General features: G+C 44.4%; 1 protein-coding gene across 1 annotated transcript; it reads left to right on the top strand.

Moving 5' to 3' along the window:
* The first annotated feature begins 230 nt into the window (after positions 1 to 230).
* bri3bp (bri3 binding protein) lies at positions 231 to 9,791 on the top strand. Its single transcript, XM_063034565.1, has 3 exons — positions 231 to 473; positions 3,879 to 3,981; positions 7,307 to 9,791. The coding sequence occupies exons 1-3, from the start codon at positions 291 to 293 to the stop codon at positions 7,717 to 7,719; spliced, it is 699 nt and encodes a 232-aa protein (XP_062890635.1). The 5' UTR covers positions 231 to 290; the 3' UTR covers positions 7,720 to 9,791.
* The last annotated feature ends 1,845 nt before the right edge of the window (positions 9,792 to 11,636 follow it).

Here is an 11,636-nt window from a genome sequence, read left to right on the forward strand (position 1 = left end):
CTTTAAGTGACTGAGCAGGAGCAGCTTGAAGATCGACTACAGTTCCCAACAAATCAAATTGCAAATAATTCTATTATAGGAAATAAAAATTTAAATTTTTCTGCATTAATTATCAAAGGCAAGCAACAATTCAGCAATGAGGCCACATATTCGCCCCCCTGGCACAGGTCGATTTCGGAGCAGGTTGTCTTTGGAGTGGGAAGTGTTTGCTGGTTGCACAAGAGGGTCGGGGCAGCTGTGAGGCGGCCGGACGCCTTTGGCGGGCGCACCTTGGCTTCCCCGGGCTGGCAATGGCGAGAGCCGTGCTGCTGGCCGCGCTGCTTCTGGCAGCCCTCGTGTCCGTGGACTCGGCCAAGGCACGTCGGGCCTCCGCACACGAGAAGTCAAACAACTTTTTCAGGCAGGTGGCAAATGGCATCTACCGGAATCTGGTGGCCGTTTTCGGGGAACAGATGGTGGAGGCGGTGTACAAGGTAAGGTTGCGCAGGAGGTGGGGCGGGAAAAGAGAGGCGAGGGATCGAAGAGGCGGCGGAGGAGATGGAGTGGGGAAGAGGGAGTATGAATGGGGCTAGCGGGGTATGTGGGGTAGGTTGCGTCAAGAGAGCATGGAGGGGGTTGGAATGGGGTAAGAGGGGGAGGAAGGGGTTGGAGTGGGCAAGAGGGGGAGGAGGGGGTTGGAGTGAGCAAGAGGGGAGGAGGGGGTTGGAGTAGTGCAAGAAAGGGAGGAAGAGGTTGGAGTGGGGCGAGAGTGGGAGGAGGGGTTGGAGTGGGGCGAGAGTGGGAGGAGGGGTTGGAGTGGGGCGAGAGTGGGAGGAGGGGTTAGAGTGGGGCAAGAGTGGAATGGGTTGAGTAGGACAGGTTGGATGAGGCAAGAAGAAAAGGGGTAGGAATGGGATAAGAAGGGTAATGGGGTGTAGGAATGGGATAAGAGGGGTAATGGGGTGTAGGAATGGGGCAAGAAGGGAAAGGTGAGGATAGGAATGGGACAAGAGGGGTAAAAAGGGTATGGTCAGAGGAATGGGGGAATGGGAAGAATGAGTAGGATGGGGGGAAGAAGAAGGAGGGGATGCAAGCGAAGGTATGGAAGAGCAGAAATGGGATGAGGGGGTGGGAGGGGATGTAGCAAGAGATGAGGATGAGCGGATGTGAGAGCAGGGGAAGGGGATGCCAGCAAGGATTGAGACGGGAAGAAGTTGAGGTAGGGGGCAGGGGAGGAGGGAGGGTTTTGACGAAGGGGGAAGGCAAAGGATGAGGTAAGTAAAGGGGCGGTGGGGACGAGGAAGGGTGGGGTAGGATCAGGGGGAAGGGGACAGAGGGCGTGACCACGAGGGGAGGAAGCATGAGGGTGGGAGAAGGGAATGAGATTGAGAAAGTAGGCAGAGAAGGGTTGTGAGTAAATCAGGAGAACGGGAAATGGGAGGTGGAGCTGTTGGCCATGAGAGTGGGAGGTGAGAGAGAAGGGCGAGTGCGATGGTGGTGAGCGTGAGAGGAGGTGTGGAAGTGCAGATGAGGGTGGGAAAGGGAAATGAGGATCTAGCAGCACTGTTTCCTCTAAGCTGCACGGGTGCACAGCAACACAGTAACTGAAATGTTCCCGCACACATAACTGTTGTTGCCGTGCAGCTGGAGATTTCTTTTACATTATGTAAATATAATTTTGAAATGATGCTAATATAATTGTGAAAATATCTTGTAATTCTGTTAATAAATGTAAGCCATAAATTTTCTAAATAACAAATGTACCACAGCCTTTGAAAGATTTTAGAGCTTCAACGTATTTACATTGTCAGTGTTTCAAGTTACAACACTGTTCCAAATTGTAACAATAAACACAGAATGGAAGTAAGTAACTTATTATTAATAAACCACTGGCCTGCTGATTGCCAACGCCATTTAGTCAAAACGTTTTACTTTTGCAGTTTTGCCTGCTGGCTGTTTTGACTACCTGACATTGTTTACTTGTGTTGTGAGTTGTGGTTTGTGTTTGTTTGATGTGCATATTACCAAAAAAACATTTGAAGTGCTGCACAGTTTCCAGGCCGTGTAAAAATTTCCTGCTCAGTGCAATGGTTGGTTCGCACAGCTGTAAATATAAAGAGAAAGTTGCCTGGCAGAATAGAGGAAGGAGAGTTGGGCATGAAAGGGTTAATGTATGAGGAGTGTTTGAGGGCTTTGGGCCTGCACTCGCTAGCGTATTAAAGAATCGGGGGCAGGAGATCTCATTGAAACCCATCGAATATTGACAAGCCGTGATTGAGTGGACGTGGAGAGGATGTTTCCAGTAGTGGGAGAGTCTAGGTCCAGAGGGCACAGCCTCAGAATAGGAGATCCCTTTAGAACAGAGATGAGGATGAATATATTTTGCCAGAGACCGGTGAATTAGTGGAGGCCAAGACATTGGGTATATTTAATGCTGGGGTTGATAGGATTCTTGATTTGTCAAGGTGTCAAAGGTTATGGTGAGAATGGGGCTGAGAGGGTTAAATCAGCCATGATGGAATGGCAGAGTAGACTCGATGGATTGAATGGCCTTATTCGGCTCCTATGTATTTTGGTCTTGTGGTCTAATGGAGAGGGAAGGAGGAAAGGATGAGGAGGGAACAATGCATGGTTGTGTGAAGAAGTGGAGTGTAGGAGCCATACATCTGTTCCCTATCCATGTTGAGAGTAATTATGTTTATTCTGGTAATTAGTCCCATGAGTAGGGGGGGGCGTGGTAAAAGCGAAGGGAATAAGTTATGTATTCGGGCTTTGTTGGTCACAGTTTGTAGTATCTGGGGGCCGGCAGATGTCGTAGCTTTTGGTGACCGCTCAATAACGCTCAGTTATGCTTGGCTACGCTTAGGTTTCATTGCTTCAAGATTGTATGTTTGCTAATTGCTAATAATCGTCGACTTTTGGAGCAATCATTATTGGAGTGAAGGCGCATCTTGCAAGTATAACATCTGTGGGGGTTGCTGGCGGCAGCAATTGTTTTGATTTGGCCGCTACAGGGAGGTAGAATCGGAAGGAAGATTGAGGAGGAGGGAGGGAGGACAGAGAGTGGCGAGATGGGGGGAATGGGGAGTGGGTGGAGGGGAAGAATAGAGGGAGGTGGTTGTTTGGGGGAGCTGGATGGGTGAGGCAGTTTAGATTGGGGAGGGTTTGGCAAGAAAAGGAGGATAGAGTGAGTGGAGGGGGGAGAGTCATTGTAGAGGGCTTGGAAAGGGGATGCCGAAGGAGGTGGTGGGTTTGAGGATGAGGATTAGGCTTGGAGGGTGGAAGTGATGATCACGGGGGGGGGCGCGGGCAGAGTGGTTTGAGGAGGAAGAACAAATGAAATGGTGACATTTATACAAAGAGATACTACTCAGGTTTGTATTACAGCTTTGAGTCGCTGAGATGAAAGTTTAATGTTATTTTTGGGAAACAAATGAAGTTCAGTGTCATCTGTATTCTGATCATAATTTGTACCAAATAATTTGCAGTCATGACTTGCCATATCCCCACAAAGGCAGCACGCTTGTTTTGCCGTTGGTAAATAGCAGCACCCAGTGGTCATTGTGTGTATTGCTGTAGTACGGGATCTTTTTAATGTAATTGTAGCTTTCATTTACAAAGTTCATGTAACCTTTAATTGTAATTACTTTGTTTCAGATAAATATTGAGCTGCTCTTAGTGTAATGTTAAAATGGAATGATTTTTGCATTGATATTTGATTTTTAAGAAACACATCTTTGGTATTGCCTGAAGTGTTCTTGTCCGGCCACCCTGGGCTTTGGGATGGAGGGGTAAAGAGAAGCACATTATGGGCTTCATACTATATGTCAACTGTGCTGCAATTTATTGGACCAGATTGAGTTAGAATTCATGGTCTAATGAAGAAAATGTTCTTCCAGTTTTTCTCCAGAGCAACTGAACAGTTTGTCTTTGGTATGGATGTGTTAGTGGAAACCGTGTGGAAAATATGGTCGGACCTCCTGGAAATTCTTGGAATTGATGGTAAAAAGTTGCTTGTTCACGTTGGGATGCAAGAGACATTGAAGTGAAAGAACTTGAGTCTTTATGCCTGCTTTGTTATCAAATTACTGCTTGATGGAATTTTGCATGCAAAATTATTTTGCAGCCACAAAAGGCTGTGAACTTCCATTGCATAAGAAGACAAAGGCAAATATCTGCCTTGTATCTAACGCAGGATAATTTCCACTTTGCTGTTGCATTTGATACAGAATACATACCGGTCGTTGACCTAGAGTTTGACATTAGAGTAAAACTCCAATGTTGATCTCTTTGGAAATCATAGTTCCACATGTCACTCGTTCATAGTCTGTAGCACAGGTGAGAATTTTTGCCAGAGTCAGGGTCTGGACCGCAGGCAAGGTGTGCAGTCAGAGTGAGGAACGTAAGCAGACATGTTTCCCCAAATCATTTCAGAGTGCAAAATAAGTTTATTATGAAAGTACGTATATGTCACAAACAGGAGAAGATCTGCAGATGCTGGAAATCCAAATCAATGTACACAAAATGCAGGCCAGGCAGCATAATGGAAAAGAGTAAACAGACAATGTTTTGGGCTGAGACCTTTCTTCAGGACTGGAAAGGAGGGGGAGAAGTCAGAGTAAGACGGTGGGGGGGGAAAGTAGAGGTATACAGTGGCAGGTGATTGGTGAAACCAGGAGAGGGGAGAAATGAAGTAAAGAGCTGGAAAGTTGATTAGTGAAAGAGGTAAAAGGCTGGAGGAGGGGGAATCTAATAGAGGGTAGAAGACCGTGGAAGAAAGGGAAAGGGGGAGAAGCACCAGAGGGAGGTGATGGGCAGGTAAGGAGATAAGGTGAGAGAGGGAAACAGGAAGGGGGGAATGGGGAGGAGGAGGGGGAGCAATTACCAGATGTTGGAGAAATCAATGTTCATACCATCAGGTTGGAGGCTACCCAGACGGAATATAAGATATTGCTCCTCCGACCTGAGTGTGGCCTCATAGTGGCAGTGGAGGAGGCCTTAGACTGGCATGTCGGAATGGGATTGGGAAGTAGAATTAAGTGGGCGGCTACAGGAAGATCCCGCTTTTCTTCTGGCAGATGTTATGTAGGTGTTCTGCGAAGCGGTCCTTCAATCTATGTCAGGTCTTACCAATATACAGGAGGCCACACCGGTAGCATTGGATACGGTAGATGACCCCAACAGGCTCACAGGTGAAGTGTCGCTTCACCTGGAAGGACTGTTTGGGGCCCTGAACGGTAATGAAGGGGCAGGTGTAGCACTTGTTCTGCTTGCAAGGGTAAGCACCAGGAGGGAGGTCACTGGGGAAGGATGAATGGACGAGATTCCTGCAGAAAGTTGGGGTCAGGGGCTGGGAGGGAATGATGTGTTTGGTGGTGGGATCCGAAGGGGGAGGTCATCTCATTAGTTCTAGAATGAAAAGCCTTATCCTGAGAGCAGATGCGGTGGAGGAACTAAGAGAGTGGATCACATTTTTACAAGTGACCGGTTGGAAAGAGATATAGTCCAGGTAGCTGTGAGGATCAGTGGGTTCATAAACGTTAACATTCGATAGACTGTCTGCAGAGATGGAGTCGGAGAGATTGAGAAAGGGGAGAGAGGAGGTGTTGGAAATGGAGCAAGTAAATTTGAGGGCAGGTTGGAAGTTGGAGGTAAAGTTGAAGTCGATGAATTCAGCATGGGTGCAGGAAGCAGCACCAACGCAGGTCGTTGATGCAGCATTGGAAGAGTTGGGGAGTGATACTGGTGTAGGTTTGGAACATGGACTGTCCCACGTAGCCGACAAAAAGGCAGGGATGGCTGGGACCCACGCAAATGCCCATGGCTACACCGTTGGTCTTGAAGTGGGAGAAGCTGAAGGAGAAATTGTTGAGAGTGAGGACCAGTTCTGTCAGATGGAGGAGAGTGGTGGCAGAGGGGAATTGGGATTGGTTGGGTCTGTTGTCCAGAAAGAAGCAGAGAGCTTTAAGGCCCTCTGAAGGGGAGAGGGTAGAGGTTATGGGGACTAGGCATCCATAGTGAAAATGAGATGACTGGGGCCAGGGAACTTGAAGTCATTGAAAAGATTGAGAGCATGTGAAGTGTCATGGATGCTTGTAGGAAGGGACTGAATCAGGGGGAATGTAACAGTGTCGAGGTATACAGATTAAGTTCGGTGGGGCAGGAACAAACAAACAATGGGTCTACCTGGACAGGCAGGTTTATGGATCTTGGGTAGGAGGTAGAAAGGGGAGCTGCAGGGTAAGGGAACTATGAGGTTAGTGGCAGTGGGCAGGAGATCCCCAGAGTGGATAAGGTCGGTGATGGTGTGGGAGACAACGGCCTGGTGCTCTTTAGTAGGGTCCTGTTTGAGGGTTAATTACGTGGAGGTGTTTTGAGTGTTGTTTCCTGGCCTCAGCTGGGTAGAGACTAGTCACTAGACTACTGCAACACCCCCATTATCTGCGGGTTTGATGGCGAGGATGGGCATACTCAGTAAATCCAAGAACCATAATAGGATCACTGAAAGACCGCACCCAACAGGAAAAGACAACTAACTGTGTAAATACTAAAGAAATAATGATAATAGATAAATAAGCAATAGCTATCGAGTTCAAGATGAAAAGCCCTTGAAAGTGTGTGCATAGGTTGTGGGAATGGTTCAGTGACTGAGTGAGTGAAGTTATCTCCTCTGGTTCAAGAGTCTGATAGTTGAGGGTAATAACTGTTACTGAACCTGGTGGTGTGAATCCTGAGGCTCCTGTATTTTCAACTCATTATAGGTCAATTTCCTGCTTTCTTTAATCTTAGCTTGTTCACTTAAAAATTAATTAGACCTCTGTCGTAAAATGTAGGGAAAAAGTGACAAGAGTGTACTATCTAGTAGTCTGCGATATCTGCTCACCTAGCTTCACTAACGTTCTAAGATTATTTTACTGTACAATCATAAGTACACTAGTGTGTCACAAGTTTACTTTGGTTTAAGTTAGAACACTGGCTTTAAAGATCAAGTAAGTGCACTTAGGACTGAATAAAGTTAAATATTTTAGTCAAAGCCCATTATTCTATTTGTTCCCATTTTGATCCGCACCAAATAGTTCATGTACAGCTTGAATCAGCTGTGTAACTTACAACAAAAACTGAGAACGCTGGGGGGAAAACTCAGCAGATTAGTGAAAAGTGAAGCTGTAAACTTTCCAGCTCTGCTATCCTCTCCCATAACCTGATGCAGTTTAGTTTTTGCATTCTCACAAAAGGAAAGATTGCATGATTCTCGTAGAGTGGATAGCTACTTGAATTGCTTTGTTTATTATAGTAAGTAAAATTATGTTTTTTTTTATTCTTGCAGCATCCAACCTGCACCAGTATCTGAATCCAGCGACTGCAGTTCACCACCCATCTCAAGTCCTCCTGATATCTGTCGCTGTGCTTTTAGCTTACTGGTTTATATCAATGTGTCTGGGACTTCTGTTTTATATGTTACGCACAGTATTTGGCTATTTTTTCTGGATTGCCCGAATCATCTTTTTTGCCCTTGCTTGTTTGTATATTCTGCAGAAGAATGAAGGTGACCCTGAAGGTGCAGTGCTCCCCCTTTGCATTCTAGTTTTGACATATGTTATAACTGGTCCAGTTGGCTTTTATTGGAGGAGAAGTGGTAATCATGTAGAAGATAAACTTGAACATCTTGATGGTCAAATCAGGCTCATGAACATTCGTCTTAATAGAGTCTTGGAAAAACTCGACCAAAATGCTGCTTAGTGCTGGGAAAATACCATTGCTTATCACCAGCACTGTTTAATATATTGAATCATTGTTAACAGGTGTGATTTGTTCAACCCATGTTCGTAACAATCAGGATTAGTTGTGAAGTGTCAGTGAATTAGTGACCAGTAGTTATGTTCTTAAACTTCTTTATCATTCAACCTTTTTTAAAAAATTTTTATACTCATTGAGTATATTATTATTGCTAATAACAAATGGTAAATTGTTGTATCTTAATATTTTCTTTAAATGTCTTAAGTACACATGGTTTGTTATTCATTGGTATAAAAGTAGAGGCAATGGTGAAATATGCTGGACCAGTTTGTTTGGAATCGCCGTCCATGGTCCCTGCATTCCCTTGTTTACTGGGCCAAATGCAGAGGGCTTATCTTCCAGTTTGCACCAGTGACTGATCACCAGATTTTCGGAGACCCATTGATATGGAAGTATTTTTTTTAAGTTTCAATGGCCAGCATAATTTCGTGTAATATTCTTTTCAACCTATTCAACTTTTGTGGGGGAAGGGAGGAATGAATAGTATGTGTGCTCATTAATTGCGCACACCATCATTTCTGTGCGCTTTGTGCATTCATAGATAAACTGGATGATTTTTAGCACTTGCACAGTTTGCAATTAAAAGCAAGGGCAAACTCAAAGACATGTTGTACAATTTTTCCTTCTAGTTTCCCCTTCCTGTCCATTTCAGTGTAACTATGTGGTTAGATCCTTAATTATGTAAGAGAACTTGAGTTGGTGTTCTATATGCAATGTGCTGTGGTGAAAAGAAAAGGTCCAGATTTCTTACTACTGTGCATTTGAATTTTTTCCTTTGGTTTTGTGGGTACATTGCATGTGAATAGAAGTATGGTATAGAAATGTGTATATTTGCAATCATTTATTGCCAATTATTCAAAGATCATGAATCTATTAATATGGCATGTTTATAATGTGATGAGTAATTCATTGCCAGATTATTTATATATAGCCTAATTATGATATATTAAAAAAGGTGTAAAGTTTACTGTTTACTGTCCCACTTCCAGTCTTCAATAGAACTTTATTTAAAGTGGATAGCCTCATATTTAGGGCTGATCACACAAATTTGTATGATTCCTCTTAGAGATCATCAGTTCCACAGGATAGACGAGTAGAATTGTAAATGGTTGCAGTCAAATGTGACTATCTGAGGAAATGAATCAGAGTTTGTGCTGGAGTCTCCCCGTTCTTTGTTGTAACTGATCAGGTAAGAAAAACATGAGGAGGATGGGATTTTAAGTTATGAAGATCGATGAAATTTATACTAAGTGGAGTTAATTCCACCAACAAATAGTAATTTATATTGGTTGTAGAGCAGCGATTCCCAACCTGGGATGCATGGCCCCCTTGCTTAATGGTGTTGGACCATGTCATAATGAAGATTGGGAACCCCTGTTCTGGAGGATGTTCTCAAATGCTGTATGCTCTGGAGTTTAGAACCAAGCACTTGAAGGGCAACAAAAGCTGCCTGGTAAAATACATTCACACTAGATAAATGCTTTTTTTTTTGTGTAGCCATTAAACATTAATTGAAGTTATTGTGGGGATTCTGACATGTAAGAAAATCATCAATATTTTAAAACATAATTGAAGTGATCGACTAAATCATGATAATCTTACTTGAGCTAGCATTGTTTTGTAGCCAGTTTTAAAACTCGGTGTATTGTAATAATTTCAAAACCTAACTTTAATATCATACAAAATGGACTGTTAATTTTTGGTGATTTTCACGTGAGAATTTCATTGCTAATACATTATTTGACCGTACTAATTTTTCATTGGGCCACGTGATATTTTCAGCAAGTCAAATAATGTGTTTTATGCCTTTTTACAAAAATCATAGCAATGTACTTGGTTTTTTTTCAGTCAAAGCCTTTTTAATTGTCCAGATTCAAACAAGTGTCATGCATTTGGTGAATTGCACTGTATAACTATATGTTACAGTTAAGTATTTGGATTCTTGTCAGTGTCATTTTTACCTATATATGGAATCTGTTAAGCAATGCTACTGTACCTTAATAAAAGCAAAACAATCTAGTACATTTTGAATTACATTTCTTTAAAATTGCACGTTATTGTTAGATTTAAAGCTTCACTGGCAGTGAGCCAGGAACGTTCCTTGAACTAAATACAAACATTCAAAATTTGTTTTGCAAGTATTGTCAAGCTATTGGATCAGAAGATTATGGGAATAGCAATGATCTTATTGAGGTGAGAGTAACTGGAGAGTGATAATGGCAGTGATTCAAAGAGCTGAGGAGACAGCCATGGATTATGCAGAATGTAAATATCAAGTGTATGAGGAGCATTCAGGGTTGGATCTAGGGAGGGATGACCCAGTCTTCCTGAAAATGCTGGAGCTCAGCCCACCAAGAAGTTCGAGATTTTGGAATAGAGGTGGGGTCGACCTTCTCTGATGAGCCAGTGAGATAGGCCAAAGAAAATGAAAGGGAGATTGTAAAGTGGCGATAGTGGGTGCAGCTGTTGTGACGTCACAGGGTTTGCTTTGTGTGCCGGCATCTGGGGCACGTGGCAAGGAACTGCTGGAATAGACATGGGGGGGGGGGAGGTGGTAAAGGAATCGACATGATACAGCTGTGGCCTACCGGGACATGGTTGGAGGCAGTGTCCTAAAAGGAGGCAAAAGTCACGGCAGACACGCAGTCGCTCATCCCACCAGCGCCCAGGCTGTCCAGTCTCTCGGCTGATGAGATTTTAGTGCTGGTGAAGATGGCTTCTAGGTCAGAAAAATAGCTAGCGGCAGCCCCCACAACCAGCGCTGGTAACCCGCGAATGGAAACAGCGTTGTTAGGGGGCTGGCAATGCAATATATCGGGGCATTTGATAACCGACCTACCCTTGCCAACAACCGGACAAGCTATTTATATTACAGGTGTAGGAGGAAAAACAGTGAAAGCAGAAAGAAGCGAATCGCAAATACTCGAAATCGGCGGAGTGCAGCTTCCAGTGTATTTCTAGGCATATCCAAATAATGGGGGTACTATCCTTGGAATAGATATCCTAAGGGAAACAGGGGCCGTTGTAGATTAGGGGAAGGGAGAAATAACACGGATAAATCAGGGGCAACGAGCACGTACAACCAATATAATACACAACCTGACCAGCATTGTGGCAGCCGCCCCGATCACCAGAGGCTGGAGCTAAGATGGTACCTATGGGTTACTTTTTTCAGCATTTCCCAGTAGCGTGGGCCAGACACAAGCGAGACTGTGGTCGAATAACGATAAACCCAGTTACGGCTGTTCAGGGCATGGTGAAGGAACTAAAACACCTGGGGATACTCGGAGAGACCGCGTCAATTACCAACTCGCCTGTATGGCCAGTAAAGTATCCGATGGATGGATCATATCGACTATCAATAGACTATACCGCCCCTAATAAGACCATACCAAGATTGCATCCCATTGTGGCGAGTCCTGAATGGCCTGATTCCAGAACATAGTTTTTCAGTCCTGGATATCGCTAATGGATTTGGAGACTCCCCTTAGCACCTGAGTCCCAAGATCGATTTGCCTTCACCCTGTGTGAGCAGCAGTATACGTGGAGCAGACTCTCTCGGGGATTCCACAATACCCCGGCCAAGGTTATGGCGCAGACCTTGGAGAGCTTAATCGAACGCCAATGGTCGACCATCTTACAATATGTAGATGATTACTCATCGCTTCTGAAGATGAAGTAGGTCATTTGGGGGCGATAACCAGGTTTTTTTTAGAGATACTGCGAGACGAGGGGTTTAAAATCAGTCCACACAAGGTTTGGATAGAAACGCAAACCATACGGTACCGAGGCTGCACCATTCCCCGGGGAGGAAGGACATGTCAGATGACAGGCGTTCTGCAATCAGCTTCATGCCCCGC

Source organism: Mobula hypostoma, chromosome 27 (genome assembly GCF_963921235.1).
Source record: "Mobula hypostoma chromosome 27, sMobHyp1.1, whole genome shotgun sequence".
Classification (NCBI taxonomy): domain Eukaryota; kingdom Metazoa; phylum Chordata; class Chondrichthyes; order Myliobatiformes; family Myliobatidae; genus Mobula; species Mobula hypostoma.